The following is a 21,976-nucleotide window of genomic DNA, read 5'->3' on the forward strand; positions in this document are numbered from 1 at the left end:
TTTTTTGTTATTGCGAACTCGGTTGCTTCATGAATTTGGTCATTCGTATTTTATTGATGATCTTCGCAAAGGTTGATTATTGCCGATTTTTGTCGCGCAAAGTTAGATTATTGCGAAATTACCCTCAAAATAGAGATGCGACGTTTTTGTTGTTTACAGGGCATATTTTGTAGTGCAGGACGTCTCCTGGCTTACCCTGGATATGTTGCTCCCTGAAACGTCTTGAGTAGACAAGACGGACTTGTCGTACTGTTTTAGGTGCGGTACGCGTGACCGGCTTACCCTGTGGGTGCTGCAGGAATTGCGTGTGTGCGAGTCGAGGTCTCGGCTTACTCACTCCGCTTCCTGCTAGCTTTTTGCGAGTCTGGGCTCGACTTATAAATCCTTACCAAAATAAGGATGTGAATTATTTCACCACTGCACCCATGCGGAGCGCTTGCGAGTATGGACTCGGCTTAGAATCTTTACAAAAGTAAAGTTTGTGGATTATTTCACCACTGCATTCACGCGGAACACGTTTAAAATCGAACACCTGGCCAGGGCGACGATGTGCAAGCTAATCGTTAGCAATGCAGTATTGCCTGAAAACTCATTGGGTGCGGCTCTTGCGTTCGGCTTATCCCGTAAGTATTTAGAGATAATCATATCCACAAGAATGTTAAAGCAAGAGCTCGATATTGTCGAGCGCGTTCTCGTTCAAAAAATAGTTTGGGCCTCCTAGAATGTTGGGGGTGAAGCCCATATCCAACAATTAGGTAACCACAACCACCAGTTTTTTCAAAAAACTATATGTTTTTCTGTTTTAAATAAAAACTAAGTTTTTTAAAAAAATCTTAAAAACAGGGTAGTATCTAAAATGATCCTTCAAATTATGTGGCATTTTATTTGTATAAAAAATGAATGATTTTTTTTCTTCTTCAAAGTAAGTGTTGTTTTATATTTTATATACATTTTGGTTTGCGTATATTGTAATTATTCAATTTAAATAGGGAAACGAATCTGAAAAAGGAATGAAATCTTCTATCTATTAATTCTGAAGACAAACAAGAGAAGAGAAATGTTGACCCAAAAAAAAAAAAAAAACTATATTTATAAATAAAGATTATTATTTATCATGACTTTCATTTCATAGGACCTAAAAGAAAGAGAGCCTCAAATTCTTTCTCTCCACAATTTGTTTTGCATTCGCAGCATCTTCTTTATTGCATTCCATTGCAACAATAAACCTCGTAAAATCAAATCTCTCCAGTCAGCTTAGCTAAGTCTATGAAACACAGCACAGCCAGGGAAGCTATAACTCATACTCCCTGCAATACTCATTCATTGTTAATATAACCTATCAGTTCCTAATCTTAATCCGTCACTCTAAAAAATCAGTGTAAGCAAAAACTCTACTTAGTGCTTACCAGTTCAGAGACAAGAACTGTGAACAACGCAATCATCCTTCATCACATGAATAAATCCAATAGGCCTTAAGAGTCTGGAGTTAGAGGATATCACTCTTCCGTGTTCAATATAAATGATTTGGTAGTACATTACGCCTCACAATGTATATTATATCAGTAGCTTGTAACAGACTTTCAAGATGCACAACTAGAAAGAATAATATTATCATTATTATTTCTTTTTAAATCACAGTTCCCATAGTTTAACTCCCCTATAAAATCAGATGAAATATAAAAACATGAGACAAGTAAGTTTTTTTTTTTGGGTACTGTTTGTGTGTAAAGAGTGGAAATGGGGAAAATATAGGAATAAGGAGAGCACTAATCAGAATGAAAGCTCAAGATGAGAAGGGTTGGATTCATGGTCAAGCCCTTTCCTTGATTTTTGCCAGAGCTGTGACTCTATGTTCAGCTTCCTCAGCTCCATTAGCCCTCTTTCAACTGCATCCGTTAAATTAACCAAATTCATATTCTATGTATGTTTTTATTTGCATACATCTCATTGTCAATGAGAGTGAGTAAGAATACTGTACCATCAACAGCATCTTGTGACGTGGCAGATCGAGTCCCTTGGTTTATCCAATACTGGAGACGCTCATCCGCTAGATCAGATTCAATATCATGGTTTTTAGCTCTTCTCCAGAAATATGAAAGCCAGGCCTGTATCCAAGGCCACAATGAGATGGTCACACTATACAGCTAACGTTACCTGATAATTGTGATGTGCTTTTCTTTACCTGTTTAAAACTCACATCTTCAACTTCTTCGTCGCTTAACTCTGATTGGGACAACCAAAATGCATAAAGAACGTTTGAGGTAAAAGATTCAGGGTTTTATCATATAATGACATGACCTTGCTTAGGGTCTGATCACAATAGTGCTTCGTGTGATAATGATCAATAACAAAAACATATCATGTTGTAGATATTATTGACTTACCAAAGGCTTCAAATTGTCCATCCATTGGCAGTTTCACTTCGTCTATGAATATTGGAATATGAAATATGGATTAGGAAAAGGTAAATAGTATTTGTTCAAGGAAAACATCAAGTTAAGTATCGTTTCAAGGTAGATCTTTGGTCATCACCTGAAACAAAAAACTTTGATGATGAGCTCCGTCTATTTTGAGCCATGACAAACGCAACTGCTTCCTGAACCTTTTAAGACAGAGCAACGGATAATACTTAAAACCCTCTTGAACAACCATCTAACTACAGACCTTTGCTTCTAAAAAATGGATAGAGGCGACAAGAAAAGTTCTCATGTTATGTTAAGTTTTTTCACCTTTAGTGCAGCCAGCTCCCGCAAACCTTTCTCGACCCATATCATGCTTTCGACATTTCCTTCCCCAGAAGTTTCTTGCAGATTTTCCAATGATTTTTCTCTTTCGCCTTTAGTGTTGTTAGCTGCTTGGTGGGGAAATCAGAGTGTAAAAACGAGCGAGGTCAGACTAACGACTATACATCTACCGTACCGTTAAATTTCTGCACCAAGATGAAAACATTACATTGTGAAATTCCATCCTTTGCTCTTTGTCCTGCAGACAGAACAATCTCGAAAGGAAGAGGTGCAAATGATGACCAGTATTCATGCTTTGCTCCTGCAATATCCGATTGAATGCCTGCCAACAACATTTCGCCCAACTTTAGCCCATTATGTACAATCTTACAATAAAATCAGTGTAAAGATCTGTTTTATAGATTATAATATGTGTAAGAAGTCAAGGTAGTACCATGTCTAACGCATAAGCCCCAATAACGTGAAAGCCAACACCTCTTCAGAACAACCTCTTCCTAAGATAAAGAGCTATAGATGACAAGATATCGACATAAAAAAACACTAAATGGAAACAAAATGTATAAACCTTAAACAGTAGCGTACCATTTCCTCCTGAGTCAATATCAATCTCTTGGTCACGGTCTTAAGAGAATTAAGCTCTGATACAACTTCATGAAGCTGCTCTAAAGAAGATGCTGCCTCATCCCTAGCGATCTAAATCCAATCCAAGATCTAAAACGTTAGTACAGATGCCAGTAAGAACAACAAAATACATGAACTTGAAGTACCTCAGCTTCTGTGTGAAGAGCCGAAACATCTTCCCTCCTTCCTCCATGATTTTGTGATGCCACTCTCAAAGCAGCCTGAAAAGAAATGGTTTTATGGATTATGCTACGTTTGATTGTCAAGATCTATGCTAAGATCACAACGCATAATGAGTCAGCTGTCAAAACCATCTACACTGAAAAAATTCCTTTGCATATAAAAGAATGGAGAAATAAGTTACTGAATCCACGTTTGGACACTTCATTAGCTGATAATGAAACGTATGATGGTTGGCAGACATAATTATTAAAACTTTATAATCCAAAAATAATGAATGAGATCATGTAGAAACTTGATCGGACACTGACCTCTCTCTGTTGTAGAGCTGCCTCCTTTCTGGAGTAAGAAACACATTCACAGAATTAGAAAATGTTCATATCTCAACTAAACGTTGCACAGAAACTGAAGCTTGCCTGCTTAAAAGACGTGCGTCCATAGTAACACCTTCTCCAAGGATTTCAACCTAATAAAAAGCAGCTATGAGTTTACAGATGTAGTTAAAGTTCCAGAAAAGAAACACAGACTAATGAAACAACAATATAAACAGTACGTAAGAAGAGACTTCTATGCTATTCTGAGGCATGAACCATCTGCTTACTTGTTTCTCAAGTTGCTTAGCTCTTGCATCTGCTTCTTCACACTTATCTTCTGCAAGTCGAAGCTGGGGATGCATAAATTAGGATGGGATGCAAACTATATAGTAAAATGTACAGGTATTATCTAACTTCACAAATAATCTGCTAGACTGATATACATAAGATATGGTTTTTCCCTGAGATTAGCAACATCCGCGACAAAATTTAGATAGAGAATTTCTCAAATTCGCCAATGTAATGTCAGGAGAGATGCCATCAAACGAAGTAACTAATGCCTACTGACACAAACTGTGAAAATTTACTGCCATCACCTTTTCTAACAAACTTTCATTTTCTTCTTGTAGCATATCAACCTGAAATGAAAACGAAAAATCTTGAAATCAAAATGCGTGAAGTGTTAGGAAAGCTCTACCAAAAAAATCTACAAAAGGAGAAGGCATGAGCTAGAGACAAAATAACCAGGAACTCAGAAATCGCCGGATTAAAATATAGACTGAATTAGTTAATATATTTCATGAATATATATTATCAGCTCCAGAAGAAAGCAAACCTCATCTTGCAAAGCTGAAGTAGAACGTTGGCTGCCTAACTCTCTTAAGTTGCCAGAGCTTCCCAAATCCATGGAAAACCTGCTAATGGACAGAAACCACTGAACTAAGATCACACTTGAAAAACATGAGTAGGTGAATGTGAATGAAGTGGGCGGATGTGAACAATGATGACTAAATGAGCATCCTCTAACATATCCATAACTTTAGTTCGGATATGCTGTCGTTTAGTTACCTTTTATCTTTTCGAAGATTGGTTGGCGTGTCGGATTGAAACGCAGGAGTCACTGGTTTAAGTGATATAGGCACCGACGACGGCATTAAAGGAACTGTCCGTATTGGACGACCACTGAAAGATGAACGAGCAGATGGAGGTTGATCCAGAGCACTGAGAGACTGGGATGATTTGTTAGAGACTACAGAACGAGCGGATGCAGATTGCTCCACTTGGTTGGTTGTCTGAGATGGATGACTCGTCAATGTTGAAATAGCTGAAGGTTCTGTAGAATCCTCGCATGATGCGGATCGGCTACCTGAAGTTGGAAGTCCGGTCTGAGGTTGTTCCTTAGTACGAATTGACTAATGGAAAATAAACAAAGTTTCAGAAGACGTAAAAGAAACAAAATAAAACAGATGCTAACTGTAAAGAATGAGTCACAAACTTTGAGGCATGAAACATCTAATGCTGATGCAGATAGTCCAAAACAGTTAACTACACACTCTTCTTTCCTGGTTAATGCCATAATGCTTATAAACACAAATGCAATGGTGATACTATTACAATCTTCAAAAACACCAATAAACAGTGTTCTAGTGCTATCATGTCTTAAAATTATCAAACTGGTTCTTGATTGACGATTTTCTGAAAATCTAACAAATATCATCATTTTAGTGAAACATCTACTAGTTCATGATTCACTATTAAAGGGTAAATTTATCGAGACTAAATTTACCAAAGGAGTGCGAGGTCTCATTGATCGTCCACCTGCAAGTCCTATGCTTGGCATACCACTAGTATACGACTCATCAAAATCAGCATCACTGTCTCCATTGGCTGGTGACTTAGCTAATGCTTGTGAATGCCTTAATGGAGGGGTTTTTGTCTGTAGTACACAGTGATAGGTCAAGTTAAACGAGTAAAACTAGCAAGAACACACTCGAAAAATAGTATGAAAAAGCAAGAGATTTCTGAAATGACTCACAAATTCTTTAACTGACATACAACTACAAGTTTTAAATTGATAATGTTAAACAAACTAATTACCAGAGGAGAACGTGACCGTGCTCCCCTTCCACCAGCAAGTCCTACACTTGGAATGCCGCTTGTATAAACATATGGAGTCTCATCATCTTCGTTATCGTCATCTGCTGGCTGATGAACTGCCATCACCGGACGCCCTTGTGGCTGGCTTTTGTTCTGTGCTTTCCAAATTATTTAATCTAGACGTTAAAACTTATGTTGAAATTTTGAGAAACATGAACAAAACCTATAGTCAGCAAGTTTTCAAGAATCGGAACAATACCATAGAAGACTGTGCCCGCATTGCCCTCCCACTTCCAAGCCCAATACTTGGCCTACCAATTGAATAATCTACTGAAACAACATCATCATCATCGTCCTCATTCTTATTATCTTCATTAGCAGGTGGCGTCCGTCTCGGTGGTGCAATTTTAGTCTGCACGAAAAAAGGGTATTAGCATAATAAGGAAGAGGAAATCCAAAGATACATTTGGCAGACAAAAAGAACTTAAAAACAACCATGACAGGAGACTGAGGTCTCATTGCTCTTCCACCAGAAAGTCCAATACTTGGTCTGGTGCTGGATACATCCACTGAAAAGTCATCATCATCATTATCATCATCAGCTAACTGTGGAGTTGCCCTCTGAGGACGCCTTGCAATAGGGTTCCTTACCTGTCATTCAAGAAAAACAGAATCACATAACTAAAATCCCTAGAAAGAGACCAAAGTGAGAGAAATTAGCAAAGCCCCTCATACCACTGGAGAGCGAGAAGGATGAGATCTTCCAGCAGCGAGTCCAATGCTGCCTGTACCGGAGGAGGAAGCATTATAGTCAAAGGAAAGGTCGTCATCACTGTCTTCATCGTCCCCTGTTTGATTTGACATCACAGCCGCAAGTCTCTGAGCAGCTGCTTTCGTCTGAGCTTTCTTAGCACTCGAAGCATTGGATCCTGAACGTGTATGACGATGCATCAAAGGAGACGTCATCATCGGCGAAGATGGTGTTCCTGGTTCCGTACTCTTATTCCTAACGTGTACAGGTCTCGCGTTTCTCATCTTCGTCAACTACAAAAACTTAAGTAAATCAATCATCCACATTCACATTCACATGATTGAAAACTCAAAATTACACCATCGAATTAGAAAGTTACCAAATTTATCTCTCTTCCTAAGAACCCATCTCGGAATTTTGGAAATCACAGCAAAGTGAAATCCAGAAAAATCGAAAACCAACGCAAAAAAAAACTCAAACGCGTGAATCAAACGGAAATATCAAAAGAAAGTTTCAATCGAGAAATTGAAGAACAAATTCGCCATTTATGGCACCGAATTTTTCTCTCTCAAAAAAACGATCCGGTCGTTTAGCCAAAATTGGCGAGTGCCTTTCAACGGTCCGATTCCACACACAAAAAAACAAAAATAAGCTTTATTTATACTTTCCTCCCTAATATTTTAATATATTTCTCAATAGTACCTTAACTTCTTAAATTATACCTTCCACCCCCAATAGTACCCTGAAACTTTTGTGTTTGCTTCTTCAGTGTTTTGATTTGGTCGCCAGAGAGAAGAAATATAAGAAGAGATCATACGAGTCCTCATTTTTCTGGAATTAGGTCCTTTGAGGTGGCTCTACTTGGGTTTCTGATCCGTTCAATTTGAGGGAAAATGCGAGTTCTCGGCGAGATTGCGGAGTCGCCTTACCTGATTGCACGGCTAAGCCCTAATTCGACGGCTACTGGAGGATTTATCGGCGGATGGGTTGGGAAGTGTCATGGGTTTTTGCATAACACGGTTCTGGTATTAGCATCTATTCTATTCGTCGCTTACTTAGCGTATGAGGCGAAGAAGAGCTTGTCCAAGTTGTCGAATCGGAGATCGTACATTATGATCGCCTATTACGGTTGTCTTTGGCTTGTTAGCTTGCTCAATCTTGCTTGGTGTTGCCTTCAGGTTTGTTAATTTTTTTTGGGTTTTTTTTTTTTTTTTTTTTTTTTTAATTGCGTGTAAAAAGATGAGAACTTTAGATTGAAGAAGAAAAGCTTTTAGAGTGTTTTAAGGCTTAGTAAAGGTATAAACTTTGCGATCCTTTCAACATTGTTGTTCCTCTACACTGGTGATTAGAAAGCTTCTGTGTTTGTGTAAGCTGCCTAAAGGGAAATGTCTTACCTTGGTTTTAGTCTTCTTGATCATTTGCTTACTCCAGATTTCGTTTTTGGTTTCCTTTTTTCATGTGTTTAGGCATGGGAATGTACTCCTGGGAAAGAAGTGATTTGGAATCTATTAACTTTGTTCACAACATCTGGAATGTTGTTTCTTGAAGTAAGCTTGGTAGCGTTTCTCTTCCAAGGAAACTATGCAAGCGGTGCTGAAGCATTAACACGAACTTTCCTCATCTCAGGGCTTGTTATAGGTCTTGATTTGCTTCTCAAGGTACCATTGTGTTCATAACTGTTAGGTATCTACTCATATATTCTGAAAGATAGATTGAAAAAACTTCATTGAGGTATATTGTATTGATCTAGGCCTGAACTTAGCTCTGCAAAAGTTTCATACTACAGCGCAAACTTATACTGTCTGGTTACTGTATTACGCCATCAGTTTAGTCATTCAGGGTTTTCATTCGTCATTTCAGGCAATTTATCTTTTTGGATTTGGGGTACCGCTGTTTATCGACAACAATGAACATATACAAAAGCTAAAATGGGGCTTATGGGTCATCCACAAGCTCTTGCTAGCAGGCATTTATGGGATGATATTCTTCATGTACAACTCGAAGTGGAGAGAGAGACTACCCGGTAAATACATCGACCCCTCCCATCCTCCTTATGGTTGCATAAGCCACTAGTTTTTCAACGGGTTTTATTACTCATCCCATGTGTCTTTCTTTTCCGTTTTGACAGCAAGACCTGCATTCTACAAGTACATAAGTGTCATGCTCGCCTTAAATGGTCTCTCCCTATTTGCATGTGCTCTTATGGCAAACGGTGCTCATTTTGGATTATGGTAAACCCTTTAAACAAAAGCCTCACAGTCAAAAGAGTAAAATCATTTAGTCAGATTTCGCTTGTTTCTAACACTAGAAAACAAAAATTGAATGCTTGCACTTGCAGGTTGTATGGGATCACAAGTGTTTGTTACCACGCCTTCTATCTTCCTCTTTTGTATGTTACTTTTCTTGCAGACTTTTTCCAGGTAAATCCCTCATCTTAACATCTCTCTCTCTCTCTCTACATAATAACATAAATATCTATGTACCGACAAACATGCAATAAATAACCACCTTCATCACTATAGCACCAGCACCTTCTTTATCACTTTATAGAACCATCACCATCACCTTCTTTATCACTATAGCACCATCACCTTCTTTATCACTATAGCACCATCACCTTCTTTATCATTATAGCATCATCACCATCATCATAATACCATGTCCATCACTATCACCAAAACACACCCCTTAGGTAGGTGTGTTATAGCTGGATCAGGATTTGGTGCTGAATTTCAATTGGCTTTGCTGCAGGAGGAAGATCTGAATTTGGAGAATGTCTACTATTCAGAGATGAAAGATGCTGGATTCTTCGACGCCGATTGGGAATAATAAGGAGACCCCTGCCTGAGGAGGTCTTCTGAATCTGTAGATACAAGGTGAATAGGAAAACTAAAAAATCAAGCTACTGTCACTTCCTTGTAGGACCTACTCTTGACTTGTATGTTAATATACGAAGACTATGGAGACTCCCCTGTACATAGTCGTATGCATTTGCATCATGATTCGCATTGGGCATTTGGATTTTGGAAAGAGAGAAAGAAAGATTTATTGTAAATGATATTCGTTGGGATACCAAAAGTTTAAGGTGACATCAGTGGATACAGGGACTAACCCATTAGGACAAAGATAGACTCGACTGACACATTAATTAAAAATGACAGAAAGATAAAACATAATATGAAAACAAACCCAAAGCCCTTTTTTTTTGTCGTTTCCTTTTTTTTTTTTTTTTGTTATGTAGCAGCTTGTAAAAATACTAAATTACTTCTTCTCTTGCATGAGCTCTTCAATGAGTTCAGCAGCTTGCTCCACTGTTGCAATCTTCTGTGCTTTCTCTTCCGCCATTTGGATGTTAAACTCTTCCTCTAAACCCATCACTATCTCAACCTGCAAAAAAAAAAACACTCAGTTAATCAAGTATTAAGAGGTTATTACAAGCTCTGCCTGGTTTGAAATATTGGTTAGTACCGTGTCGAGAGAATCTGCTCCAAGCTCAGCAAATTTGGTAGCCGCAGTGACTTTTTGATCCGCTGCAAGTGATAGTTGCTTCTTGACAATCTCAGACACTTTGTCTATGGTCTCTTGTTTCGCCTACAAAAAACCAAACAAGTAAGTAACCAAGTCTTATTAATTTCCAACTTTGAGAGCCAATATATAAAGATTAACAAACTCGAAAATGCAATCCAACATACCGCGCAGGAAACTGAAAGGCGACGAGCAGGGCGAAGGTTGAAGGAGAGATTGGTCCTTCCATTCTTGGAAATCAAAGAAGGCTTTTGGAAACTAATCCTCGTTGTTGCCTATTGTGTTTCATCAGAGACAAAAATTACATTCATAAAATTTCATAACTCAAAAACCAAACTCTTAACTCACTGAATGTATCACTAAACAACCAAAACCAAAAAGCAGACATTCATTTCCATAATCATAATTCCAATTCACTGTAGATCTATATTACCAACCAAAATAAATAAAATCTCATCGACACCACTGATTTTTAAATTCCAAGTGGTCCAAAGATCACAAACTATTCAGAAGAAAGAAATAATCAGACAATAATAATAAAGAATCATTCTTTACTATAACCAAGATCTTCCATGCTCCACATAATTAACATGCGTCAAGAGTTTTATACGATAAAAACAACAAAACATATGAATCAGAGGCAAAAAAAAAAATGATCAAATTAAAGCGATCTCCAAGGCAAAGCATATCAAATTGTAAAATGGAGAAGAATGATTTGATTACCAGACAAGTAGTTTGCATGGAGACAGAAGCGCTGAACTGAGTCGCCATTGTTTCGTTAATCACGAGAGATCTGTCGAGAGAGAGAGAGAGAGCGATGGGGGGGGGGGAGAGAGGGCGGAGTGTACAAAGAGCATGAACTCCTCTGGTAGCTGCTTTCATTTATAAGCTTCACTTCCCAGCACGACGTCGTTCACGACAATCACATGGGCCTGCTTCCTCTTCGACTCAGCCCATTTGGCATGTCTCGTGCCAAGTTAACCGGTTTATTACTTCGGTTCTCTCTAAAGTTTGAAGACTCATTAAATCGCTCTTACATTCTAACGACACCGGTACTAACCAAAACATATCAGTCGGATTTCCAACCCATGGTAAACGTATGTTTGATTGCATTTTCGAACCAAACCGTAACAAACCATCATATACCAATCGTGAGATCAAAGCAACCTCAAGTTCGAAGTTCTGACCAACAACAACAAACCCCATGAGGCATAAGTCAAAAAACTTAACACAGAAAGTGAAGTTTTTTTCGTTAAACAAAACAAAGACTAATAGTAATGTTATACACGAGCCCCACACGTATCTCAAAATGTAAGAAGCTTCTTCATTCACGAATTATGATTAATAAATTTACATAAGAAAATATAAAGGAATTTGTAGAACCAAAAATACCTTTACATCAACCAGTACCAGGGAACATAAGGAGGAAGAAGAAAAAGTTATTGGGTTTTTCTAATACGTTTCTGTAATCTTTCCCCTCAAGGTTTGCTGAGATCATGGGTGCTTCTCTCAGTCGGAGAACCAGGGACAAAGGGAACGAAACCGCGACCACCAAACACAGGACGCATGAAGGCATCATCAAACTGTCTCCAGTAGTGATGGACAGTGCGTGTGGGACGCATGAGGAACCCGCGAAGACTGTCTGGTCGTGGCACGTCATGGTGGCTCCCAGGTAACTCAAATGAATCTTGCTGTTCGCCATCGAGGAGTGGGATTTGGATTGACTTTGGAGTGTTATCGTCGGATAACATACTGGTTGTCGCTTTTTGATGTGGCATTAGGTATCTAATCAGCGGTTTGGTCAGCATACCAAACACCTGAAACCCGTGGAAACAAATATACATGTCAGATGTCCGGTAATCGTATCAGATAAACTAAAACAGGATTTGGTGCAAATGATCCCAAATATATATAAGGGAATTGGTTTCGGTTTTCTGTATATAGAAAAGGCAAATCTTTTTTAGCCATATTAGGATTTGGTTCGGTTTTTGGACTGGTTTATCATTAGAGAAACTGCATCCAGTATTCCAAACCTGAGTGGGATATATCTTACCATGGTGCTAAAAAGACAAACGGTTATAGTACTGGTAATCATGATTGCATTCCCCCGCAGTTCCGTGTGCCCTGATCTTGTAAACTGCATTAGAGAGTACAGAGATATACATGTAACGAGGTTACGATATCTGTTAGATATTCATCAATCACCATGTGGTGTTTGCTATCCATTAAGCTTTCAGTTTACCTTATTGTAGGCAAGAGCCATAGATACAGCACCTCTCATTAGACCAGCCCACCAGATCACAACCTATAGAATAGGTGAAAGAAGATAAATAAGTATCAACAATCCTCAGAAACTTTGAATCCAATAGGCAAAGTAGATTGTTCGTACTTGCTGCTTGATGTCAATTTTCTCACTCTGATTCTTCTTGGACAAGTTTGATAAGAAGGAAAGAGGAAAAACAAAAGCTGCTCTTCCAAGCATGACCAGACCCATTAGAATTGAGCTCACTGCAACTGATGTCCCCGGGCTGTCCAAAACCAAACAAGTAAACATTTGGTGATTATGCAAATATTCAATGAACAAAAAGAGAATTTATGTTTCTACTGCGTGTCCATACCTATCACTCACGAATCTCCATTTCTCTATGTCCAATGCATCCATTCCAACGTAAAGGAAAATAAAAGTCTCAGCAAGAAACGACAAAGTAGCAAAGGCATGCCTGTATCATCGTATATGCATAGAAGGTCAGTAAGTATTGAAGATGGAAAATGTTTGAAACCCTGTTTGTTTTCAAGCAAAAGATGGAGAAAATGTAGATTATATTACTTGGTCGTTATTCTTGAGCTCTCGGTTACATTGTGCCAGGTGTAATGGGACATCACAATCCCACAGAAAAATACAGTGAGAATACCACTCAAGGTGAATAGCTGCAACCCAAACAAAATAACATCAATAACGTGTTCTCAAGATAAAACTGAATGTCTCTATGCCTAAATTATGGAAGTGATATAAGGATTCCAGGAATCTAACCTCAGCAAGCATGTATGAAAGATATGCCATAAGCATCATGAGGGCAACTTCTCGATCAGTCGAGTGCCTAAGAAATATATCCATTTTAGACCACATCACAGAACAGGCTTATGCACATATGAAGCTAAAGCGAATTATCTACCTTCCAAAATATAGCTTCTTGATGACATAAGCACTTATCAGACCAGTCTGCACGATGAACAACAAAGAATTTGTAGTTGTAGATGGTGTTAAGTAGTAGCCAGGAGAAAGAGCAGTAGAGAGAAGTAAATGGACTTACTGCAACACCAAGGAACGTGCTCAAGATAAACAGATAGAAGAAGTTCCCAAGAAATTTAAAAGCCGCTTCATGGTTAAGGTGGGTGAGGTCAAAGCTCTGAATTGCATTGAAGAGCACAACAGATGTGGCATCGTTCACAACGCCCTCTCCAAATACAAGACTGTAAAGCAGAGGTGTCTCATCTTGATTGAGAACCTGAATCACAAATGAACATGTTAAATACACTTTGATTCTGGGCCTGTAGGTACTTCTGAAATTTGGCTAATCACATTACCTGCAGTGTGCATACAGAGTCGGTTGCAGCAAATATGGCACCGATTGCTGATCAATAAACACAAAATAAATCGAGTTTTCAGGAACAGATATCAATAAAGTATATCAATAAAATAAAAGGAAAACTCGTTAACGCATTACCGAGAAAATCACCCAAGTCGAAGGTCCCAATGTCTAACTTCTTAAAGAACTGAATTGCACCTGTTTCAAACACCACAAGAGTATTTAAGTATCCACAATTACTAATCCGAGATAAGCTTTTAACAGGGCCAATTAGAGGGAGTGGGGAGTAAGATACCTAGAGATATTATGGTGCAGGAAACTACAGTCCCAATGGCGCCAAAAGCCATAATAGTTACAAAATTTCGGAAAAATTGCTTCTTTTTTACTTGAAAGCTATATACAACGACAAAGAAATAACTGTGGATCAGAGAAAGATCTGAAAACATAGTGTGAAAGAAAAAATCTCAACCATGTCTGCATTTACGACAAAGACATAGCAGGGCCCCCTCTATTAACAGGTAGATAAAATCAAACTAAAAATTGATGATATACATTATAGCCACGTCTTATTCTGCAGTCACAATCACAAATACATCCAAAGCAGGTGTATGAAAGCATATTCATAGAATCAGCAATAATGCATATCTAAAAGAGAATGATTTAATGTAACGTTTCTCAGCAAGATTTCTGAAAATAAACGGATATTTCTTTGTTTCTACTCTATTGTACAAAATACCCAACCAAAACTATTAGTACCACAAAAGATCTATCAAATGGAGAACTAAGACGAAAACTATGAACCTATAATCAAAAGCAAGAAGCAAAAGATCAGTCTGGATGTAGAAAGAAACTTACCCAGCATTGAATATAATGGGTGGCAAAAGATATATAAAGAAAAGATCTTCACTGAAAACCAACAAATGTGAGTTTTTCCCTCTACTAATCAACAAAATGACGACACCAGTACAAAGCCCCTGCAACCCAAATTGTTTGAAAAGTCATTAAAGATGAGACATTGATATGACAATATCCGAAATGTAAGAATTTATAATCAAAAACATTCTACCGCTGCTAAAGGATGATGGGACGGATAAAGTGAACTTACAATCAATAAAGCAGTAATGGATTCGTTCATCCATCGATTCTCCTCCAAAAGATGCCCAATCACGATACAGGCACATAGAAGAGCGACAAAGAGATTAAGTGAAACAACGGAGGCGTGATCAGAGGTTGACACTGATAACAGTTTAGATGTAACAGAGGCGAAAAGAGTCATCTTCCTGAACCACTTTCTTTTTTTTTACCCTTTCAAATTTATATCTTCACAAAGCAAATTATTGAGACCTCAACTCAAATATCTGACTGGGGTATTATTAATAATCTCTCATCTTTCAGGACCCTCCATTCCAACAATTCCCTGTATTACTATTATTAAACACCAAACAAAATCTCAGAATCAGGAACCGCACAAGGATCTAACAATGAAAGCAAAATCTGAAACTGTTAAGTAGAAGAAAAGCAAGGAATCTAGAATCGCCAAAATTTATGAATAAACCTAATTATCTTACTTGTGAGAGCCATGCGAATTCAAAAAACAAAAAAAAAAAAAGGTCTAATAACTTAATCACCACTATTGGTTTCCCAAGCAATCAAAAACACAACCTTAACCCAAAAAAAAAAAGTATATATATATACAAAGAGGGTGAAAGAAATCCCAATGGCAAACCTGAAGCGCTTCCAAGGAATTAATTAGGATATCTGTGATTTGCAGCAGCGAAAGACGCAAACAATACGAGAGAAGGACGATAGATACAGATGAAGATCAAAAAAAATATATATATTCAAAGCTCCGAAGCTAAACCCGAGATTCCGCTAAACGTTCGTTCATGCAAAAAAAAAAAAAAACACAAACGGAGACGCGATTGGACAAGAAACGAAAGAGAAAGCTAAAAGGATTTTTGATTTCGCCCGGAGAAAAAACAATTTCACAGCGAGACTGAGGGAAGGAAGAAGAAGAAGAAGAGACACGTGTAGGGTGGGTGATTGCGTTGAGAGAGAGAGAGAGAGGTGAAAAGAGGATTCGTAACGCAAACGTAAAAAATAAAAATAAAAATAAAGAAGGAAATAAGATTAAACGATTTGGCGGCTTTATAGCCGTTATTTTGATTCGCTAGATCATTCTGGACTCTAGATTTGTATCCGAGTTACTGTGGACCTTGTCGTACATAAGTAAATCTCCTGAATAACAATTTACAATAGATGACATTTTTGTTTTTTTTCTCTCTCATATATTTTATCAGACAGAGATGATGATAAGTAAGTGATAACAATTATCTCTGCTGGGACAAAATAAGAAACTTATTTTTTAATAGAAACAAACACTTTTACTCTTTTTCTTGTGTGTTTTTAGTGTGTAAACATGTGTATTGTTTACATCTATTAAAATTGGAAAACAATATTTTTTTGGATCCCATAGGAAGAAGAAGCTGCTATTTTAGCCTAAGCAGAACGTAGATGATATGATAATCATTTACTTATTGTAGTTATCAAAAAAAAAAAAAAATTATAGAAGAAAAAAGATCAATAATTTAGCCTTTGTTTGTGGGGGTCTGAACCTAGAAGGTGACAAAAGTTCATGGATCTTGTGTTCAACGGAGATCTCATGAATTTTATTATGATTACCAATGCGCTGTCCTGTCACCATTCCTGTGATTGGTTTCCTTCTTTTGTTTCGTATTTACCGGTATCCATTGTTTCTCTAGATTTCTTTAATTTCGTCATTTTCAAATACACAGTTTGATTTCCGATCTTGGTCCACGATCGAAGAGGAAGACGTACGTCTACACAACATTCCTAAGAACCATACTCTGGCAATATGAAACTTGGCATTTTTATTTACTATACGTGTAGTTTGTTAATACGTACTAAAAGTCTATCTATATTATTATTTCTGCCGACAACAGTTTAAACAAAATTAAACATTTATTTCATTTTCAAAGCTATAAACATTAACCATGATTTGATGATCCGATCTCGTGAGACCAATATACAAATACAACGGTCTTACTTAGATAGTACCATAATCGGCATATAAGATCTAATTAAGGCGCTCCACGTTAAGTACTAGTTAATTATATTAATTGTAGAGAAAGCAAACAAAAGTACAAAAATAGTCTGTGAGGCTACTATTTTATTTGACAATATATATAAAATCCTATACTCATATATGACGTATGGAAGCTTTTTTTGGAAGAGTAGATTGTCCTCGTCCGTGTGTGTACGTATTGTGTTATCTCTTGTTACATTTAATGAATCTAACAAGTAAATGTAATGACTTAAGAACATAAAACAAAGGTACCTAACGTAACGTTAGAGGGGTGGCAACATCCACAACATTCATGAAGCTGCTATGATGGGTGTGTTAGTGTCTAATAATTTAAAGACTGTATGTCGTCTATCCGTTGTTTGTTGATAGACCCAACAAGTTGTATCAAGCAAACCGTGATGAATTGAGCAAAGAAAAAAAAAAAAAATCAAAATTCTCTATTCAAGCAAGAACCATATGCATAAAAAACTGGGCAAATAAAGCTATCTCAAATAAGAGTTTAGAGAGTCATCAAACATGAGATTGTCCCTGCTGTTTCGTTTTCATCACAGTAACTTGTTCACGCCTCGGATTTTATCAGGCCGGTTTCTTTCATTTTCTCTTTACTTCCACCAAACCGAACCGGACTTTAATTAAATTCTCCGGTTCGATTGAATTGAGTAAGCCGACACGCTTTGTTCAGCTCTATAACTTTGGATTCGGCACGCAGTCCAACTTAGAGATATAAATACTCCGTGTCTGGCCCACACAGAGGAAACAGCGAATTGAAAAAATGTCAGGTATGGTCGCGACGTTGCCGTTGCCGTCGCCGTCGTCAGCGCCGAGATCCGCCTCTGAATTCTTCTCGGATCCTTACGATCCCCATCCTCTATGGTTCAAACCTTCCCTCTTCCTTTCCCCTGGCTTCGACTCCGAGTCCTACATCTCAGAGCTCCGCACATTCGTTCCCTTTGACACTCTCCGATCCCAGCTCCAGTCACACCTAGCATCCCTGAACCGCGAACTTGTTGACCTAATCAATCGAGACTATGCCGATTTCGTTAATTTGAGCACTAAGCTCGTGGATATCGATGCCGCTGTTATCCGCATGCGCGCTCCTCTCCTTGAGCTCCGTGAGAAGATCACTAGGTTTCGTGGATCTGTGGAGGCCGCGCTTTTCGCTCTTAGGAATGCATTGCATCAACGTTCCGATGCTGCTGCTTCCAGGGAGGTTCTGGAATTGTTGCTCAATACTTTTCATGTGGTCTCCAAGGTACCTCATGATTTTTTTAGTCTCTGACTCTTCCAAAGATGTTTCTCCGTTGCTTTATTGATTTGTTGGTTTGAGATAATCTGAATGATTCACGTTAATTAATTGTAAATTTAGGTTGAAAAGCTTATTAAAGTTCTACCAAATACTCCTTGTGATTGGCAAAACGAGGATGCTAATTCCTTGGTAAGGGGTTCTATGAGTGATGAAATTCCCACGCAGCAAGATGGAACAACCATGAGAGAAACCCAGAGCATGCTTTTGGAAAGAATCGCTAGTGAGATGAATCGCCTCAAGTTCTATATGGCTCATGCACAGGTCTTCATCATGCTTTTTCTCTTTAATCGTTAGTGTAGTTGTTAGCCTTCAGAAGACAGTAGAAAGTTTTACAACTGATGCTTACTATCTTGTTCTGTTATGTCAGTACAGAACTTGCCTTTCGTTGAGAACATGGAGAAGAGTATTCAGAGCGCTAGTGTGTTATTGGATGCTAGCCTGGGTCATTGTTTCATTGATGGGCTAAACAAGAGCGACACAAGCGTCCTTTACAACTGTCTACGTGCATATGCTGCCATTGATAACACCAATAATGCAGAAGAAATTTTTCGTACAACGATTGTGGCTCCATTTATACATAAAATTATTTCACTTGAGACATCAGCGGATGCTACTGGAATATCTGGAGATGAACTTGAAAACGATTACAAACAGATCAAACAGTTTATTGCAAAGGAATGTAAAATGCTGCTAGAAATATCTTCAACGGGTAATACACACAAAGCTCTGTGTGATTATATTTTTTGTAGATCTCCAATCACCTTTTCAAGTTCCATTTTTCTCTGGCAAAGAAGTTTTCCTGTTTATATTCTAAGAAGTATTTTACGCAATTACACAGTAACCTAAATTTCATGGCTTATTATCTACATATTTTAATGTAAATCTAATCTTTTCGTAAATCGTAATTGGACATTGTTTCCTTCTGATTCTTTTCATGTTCTATTTCACTCATTGTACTCTTTTCTTGGTATCTTGCTGTTAAAACAGACAAATCGGGTTTGCATGTCTTTAACTTCTTGGCAAATTCAATCCTGAAAGAAGTTCTTTTGGCAATCCAGAAAGTCAAACCAGGAGCATTTTCTCCTGGAAGGCCTACCGAGTTCTTGAAGAATTACAAGGCAAGCTTGGATTTCTTGGCATATCTTGAAGGTGTAGTAACTGATCTACACTATTCTCTGAGCTTGGTGGTGAAATTTTTTTTAAGTTAATTTTCAGAGTAGTCATACCATATACTTTTTGTGAAGGTTATTGTCCGTCAAGGTCTGCTGTAACCAAGTTTCGAGCTGAAGCTATATGTATTGAATTCATGAAGCAATGGAATGTGGGAGTGTACTTTTTACTGAGGTACTTGAGAATTATAATAAATGGCTGTTGGCTTACCATTATATTACGGGCTTCTCAGATCTCTAACTCGAAAATACATAATTTCAGGTTTCAGGAGATAGCTGGAGGCTTGGATTCTGCTCTTACTTCTTCTTCTCTTGTTTTCATTCAGGATTCTGACTCAGATAAACCGAGTTCGCCCAACTTAATGCTCAGACAGAGCGTTACTCTTTTGGAGAGCTTGCGATCATGCTGGAAAGAAGATGTTCTCGTTTTCTCTGCTGCTGATAAATTTCTTCGCTTGACCTTACAGCTTCTCTCGAGGTTTGTGAAATTTGGCTTTAATATTATCACCTCTGAATAGTTTTTGTTTCAGTTCTTATTTTGATAATGTGTTAATAACATGTAGATATTGTAATTGGGTGTCATCTGTGGTGAATACTAGAAAGAGTAATGCCAGCCCGAGTCCTGGATGTGAATGGGCATTTTCAGCCACTGCAGAAGACTTTATATATGTAAGTCACTTTTTATGTGGATTGTTTCTCAGTTCCACTTACTTTGGAGTTCTTTGAGATTCTGCAACTATGTTCTGTAGGATAGCTTAATAACTGTTTTCAATTTTATTTTGTTGTGAAATTTTTATTTTAATAGAGTGAAAAAATTGCTATGGTAACCAAGTAAACTCGAACTATCTGATTTTCACACACATACATGAATGCTGGTTACATAGATCATATGGTTGATCGTTTGATTTTATATTTACATGTTACCTCCCTTGTAGGTTATACATGATGTACATTGTCTAGTCTCAGAAGTTCGTGGCGATTATGCTGGACATATATCACACCATTTATCCTCATGCTCCTCTGGAGTTCTGGATGTGGTGAGGAAGAGCATGTTACAGGGTGGAGAATCATTAGAGAACGTCATACCTTTAGTTACGAAGACAATAATTGAAGTCATTGTTGATAATTCTGTTGAGGTAAGGCCATGGAGAAAAGAAAAACCCCTTGTTTAATTTATGCACTTCAAGATTTGTTTTGACTGCCTTAAGGAGCATCCGCTAGAACAGTGTTGAGTACAGTTTCCTTTATAGTTGAATAGGTTACAGTTATTATCCTACTATCTGTACATATTCAAGTATTAGTGGTAAATGGTTTCTTCTTTCCTATAGGGCCTAAGGCAGCTGCGGGGGATAACCGCAACATTTATGATGCCTAATAAACCACTGCCTGTCAGGCACTCACCGTATGTCATTGGACTACTGCGTCCACTGAAGGTATTAGCTTTGGAGTTGTAGTTTTAAGTTCAAAATTACTTGACTGATGAGTTCTGAAGTGTGAATTATTGCACCTTTTGTATTAATAGGCCTTTTTGGAGGGCGATAAGGCTAAACATTACTTGACCCACGAAACAAGGGAGGAGTTATTGCTTGGCACTGTCACTGAAATATCCAGGCGTTATTATGAATTAGCTGCTGAACTTGTTAGCGAGGTAAGTATTTTTGTTATAAACACTTTGTAAGTATAATAATAAGCAAGTGAGTGAGACCCTAGCTTTTATAACTGAGATTTATCTCAATTTATAAATCAAGATAGAAAACACATATAATGTTCTCATCATTTTTCAATATGTAAGAAAAAGAAGATTTGTTGATGAAAAAGTAAACAAATCTTATAGATTTTAACAACAGGAGTTGAATAGACAAATAACCCTAGTAGCTATAACCAAAACCAGAATCTTTTTTCCTGAAAATCGTATTCAAATTCTTATTATTACTATAAAGATCTATATATGGTTGGATTATGTGTAGTAAAAGGTGGTAAATATGTTGCAGGCGAGAAAAAGAGAGACAGTGCTACAGAAACACAGACAAAATGCACAGAAACGAGCAGGTGCAGCATCAGGTGTACCTGACCAGAATGTATCTGAAACAGACAAGATGTGTATGCAATTGTTCCTTGATCTTCAGGTAACCCTCCTCATGATGTTTCATTGCGTTCTCTGGAAATAGTAGTTTTAGAAAGAAGTACAATCATTAGTTGAAATATCTTACCAGGAGTATGGCCGAAACATTTCTGCACTGGGGTTAAATCCAGCGGATATCCCGCCTTATTGTTCCCTCTGGCAATGCGTCGCACCTGCGGATAGGCAAAACACAATTAGTGTTTGAGGACGCGCACTGCATTTTCATACAACATGGGCGGTATCATAAGATTCATAACTTATAATAAAAACGAGCTTATTTTCTTTTGCAATGCATAATTGCTGGCTAAAATTAGAGCAGTGATATATTACTATAAATGTCATTGCACATGTAAATTGTCGGCATGTACCCCATGAGATCCTCTGATTTTAGAATCTGATTTCCTTTTATGACAAAGACCTTGTTAAGATGGTTATAGTAGAGAGCTGGCAAAAG

The 21,976-nt window shown here is 37.8% G+C and overlaps 5 protein-coding genes across 6 annotated transcripts; 2 read left to right on the forward strand and 3 right to left on the reverse strand.

The window, feature by feature from the left end:
• Positions 1,576 to 7,323, reverse strand: LOC104764138 (coiled-coil domain-containing protein SCD2-like). 2 transcript variants are annotated; one of them, XM_019241344.1, is made up of 22 exons: positions 7,087 to 7,323; positions 6,692 to 7,000; positions 6,452 to 6,607; positions 6,216 to 6,368; positions 5,957 to 6,109; positions 5,646 to 5,795; positions 4,928 to 5,271; positions 4,695 to 4,776; positions 4,456 to 4,497; positions 4,147 to 4,209; positions 3,962 to 4,011; positions 3,857 to 3,884; positions 3,512 to 3,586; positions 3,327 to 3,437; positions 3,178 to 3,238; positions 2,953 to 3,066; positions 2,730 to 2,851; positions 2,533 to 2,602; positions 2,385 to 2,426; positions 2,183 to 2,223; positions 1,979 to 2,105; positions 1,576 to 1,886 (listed from the first exon to the last, which is right to left on the reverse strand). In XM_019241344.1, exons 2-22 carry the CDS (start codon positions 6,989 to 6,991, stop codon positions 1,771 to 1,773), a joined length of 2,400 nt encoding a protein of 799 aa, XP_019096889.1. In that variant the 5' UTR covers positions 6,992 to 7,000; positions 7,087 to 7,323; the 3' UTR covers positions 1,576 to 1,770. The 2 variants fall into 2 exon arrangements, with proteins under 2 accessions (XP_019096889.1, XP_010485897.1); XM_010487595.2 differs by having other exon boundaries at positions 1,577 to 1,886; positions 4,695 to 4,773.
• Positions 7,442 to 9,798, forward strand: LOC104764140 (transmembrane protein adipocyte-associated 1-like). The gene is made up of 6 exons (XM_010487598.2): positions 7,442 to 7,885; positions 8,174 to 8,365; positions 8,568 to 8,730; positions 8,836 to 8,938; positions 9,046 to 9,127; positions 9,459 to 9,798. The coding sequence occupies exons 1-6, from the start codon at positions 7,601 to 7,603 to the stop codon at positions 9,534 to 9,536; spliced, it is 903 nt and encodes a 300-aa protein (XP_010485900.1). The 5' UTR covers positions 7,442 to 7,600; the 3' UTR covers positions 9,537 to 9,798.
• LOC104764139 (acyl carrier protein 1, chloroplastic-like) lies at positions 9,740 to 11,078 on the reverse strand. The gene is made up of 4 exons (XM_010487596.2): positions 10,956 to 11,078; positions 10,400 to 10,507; positions 10,176 to 10,298; positions 9,740 to 10,094 (listed from the first exon to the last, which is right to left on the reverse strand). The coding sequence occupies exons 1-4, from the start codon at positions 11,001 to 11,003 to the stop codon at positions 9,969 to 9,971; spliced, it is 405 nt and encodes a 134-aa protein (XP_010485898.1). The 5' UTR covers positions 11,004 to 11,078; the 3' UTR covers positions 9,740 to 9,968.
• On the reverse strand, positions 11,533 to 15,916 carry LOC104764141 (sodium/hydrogen exchanger 2). Its single transcript, XM_010487599.2, has 15 exons — positions 15,546 to 15,916; positions 14,925 to 15,244; positions 14,675 to 14,793; positions 14,115 to 14,212; positions 13,958 to 14,017; positions 13,818 to 13,864; positions 13,544 to 13,738; positions 13,406 to 13,452; positions 13,264 to 13,330; positions 13,060 to 13,160; positions 12,851 to 12,952; positions 12,622 to 12,760; positions 12,475 to 12,537; positions 12,286 to 12,369; positions 11,533 to 12,049 (listed from the first exon to the last, which is right to left on the reverse strand). Exons 2-15 carry the CDS (start codon positions 15,093 to 15,095, stop codon positions 11,711 to 11,713), a joined length of 1,632 nt encoding a protein of 543 aa, XP_010485901.1. The 5' UTR covers positions 15,096 to 15,244; positions 15,546 to 15,916; the 3' UTR covers positions 11,533 to 11,710.
• Positions 17,649 to 21,961, forward strand: LOC104764142 (conserved oligomeric Golgi complex subunit 2-like). The gene is made up of 12 exons (XM_010487600.1): positions 17,649 to 18,177; positions 18,292 to 18,492; positions 18,604 to 18,940; positions 19,219 to 19,380; positions 19,476 to 19,575; positions 19,663 to 19,878; positions 19,964 to 20,069; positions 20,336 to 20,536; positions 20,729 to 20,833; positions 20,923 to 21,048; positions 21,392 to 21,526; positions 21,614 to 21,961. The coding sequence occupies exons 1-12, from the start codon at positions 17,698 to 17,700 to the stop codon at positions 21,725 to 21,727; spliced, it is 2,283 nt and encodes a 760-aa protein (XP_010485902.1). The 5' UTR covers positions 17,649 to 17,697; the 3' UTR covers positions 21,728 to 21,961.

Source organism: Camelina sativa, chromosome 19 (genome assembly GCF_000633955.1).
Source record: "Camelina sativa cultivar DH55 chromosome 19, Cs, whole genome shotgun sequence".
In the NCBI taxonomy this organism is placed as follows: domain Eukaryota; kingdom Viridiplantae; phylum Streptophyta; class Magnoliopsida; order Brassicales; family Brassicaceae; genus Camelina; species Camelina sativa.

What these genes read in the sequence shown, in the direction of transcription:
- LOC104764138 (XM_019241344.1), bottom strand. Translation starts at nt 6,991, where the DNA reads ATGAGAAACGCGAGACCTGTACACGTTAGGAATAAGAGTACGGAACCA. An exon ending in TGGACAATTTGAAGCCTTTG is followed by an intron (nt 2,224 to 2,384) that starts GTAAGTCAATAA and finishes TGTCCCAATCAG; the next exon opens with AGTTAAGCGACGAAGAAGTT. An exon ending in GTCACAAGATGCTGTTGATG is followed by an intron (nt 1,887 to 1,978) that starts GTACAGTATTCT and finishes TAACGGATGCAG; the next exon opens with TTGAAAGAGGGCTAATGGAG.
- LOC104764140 (XM_010487598.2), top strand. Translation starts at nt 7,601, where the DNA reads ATGCGAGTTCTCGGCGAGATTGCGGAGTCGCCTTACCTGATTGCACGG. An exon ending in GTGGAGAGAGAGACTACCCG is followed by an intron (nt 8,731 to 8,835) that starts GTAAATACATCG and finishes CCGTTTTGACAG; the next exon opens with CAAGACCTGCATTCTACAAG. An exon ending in TTCTTGCAGACTTTTTCCAG is followed by an intron (nt 9,128 to 9,458) that starts GTAAATCCCTCA and finishes GCTTTGCTGCAG; the next exon opens with GAGGAAGATCTGAATTTGGA.
- LOC104764139 (XM_010487596.2), bottom strand. Translation starts at nt 11,003, where the DNA reads ATGGCGACTCAGTTCAGCGCTTCTGTCTCCATGCAAACTACTTGTCTG. An exon ending in CCATGCAAACTACTTGTCTG is followed by an intron (nt 10,508 to 10,955) that starts GTAATCAAATCA and finishes GAAACACAATAG; the next exon opens with GCAACAACGAGGATTAGTTT. An exon ending in GAGCAGATTCTCTCGACACG is followed by an intron (nt 10,095 to 10,175) that starts GTACTAACCAAT and finishes TTTTTTTTGCAG; the next exon opens with GTTGAGATAGTGATGGGTTT.
- LOC104764141 (XM_010487599.2), bottom strand. Translation starts at nt 15,095, where the DNA reads ATGACTCTTTTCGCCTCTGTTACATCTAAACTGTTATCAGTGTCAACC. An exon ending in ACTCTGTATGCACACTGCAG is followed by an intron (nt 13,739 to 13,817) that starts GTAATGTGATTA and finishes TTTGTGATTCAG; the next exon opens with GTTCTCAATCAAGATGAGAC. An exon ending in TTTGTCTTTTTAGCACCATG is followed by an intron (nt 12,050 to 12,285) that starts GTAAGATATATC and finishes CACGGGTTTCAG; the next exon opens with GTGTTTGGTATGCTGACCAA.
- LOC104764142 (XM_010487600.1), top strand. Translation starts at nt 17,698, where the DNA reads ATGTCAGGTATGGTCGCGACGTTGCCGTTGCCGTCGCCGTCGTCAGCG. An exon ending in CTTTTCATGTGGTCTCCAAG is followed by an intron (nt 18,178 to 18,291) that starts GTACCTCATGAT and finishes TTGTAAATTTAG; the next exon opens with GTTGAAAAGCTTATTAAAGT. An exon ending in GGAGTGTACTTTTTACTGAG is followed by an intron (nt 19,576 to 19,662) that starts GTACTTGAGAAT and finishes ACATAATTTCAG; the next exon opens with GTTTCAGGAGATAGCTGGAG.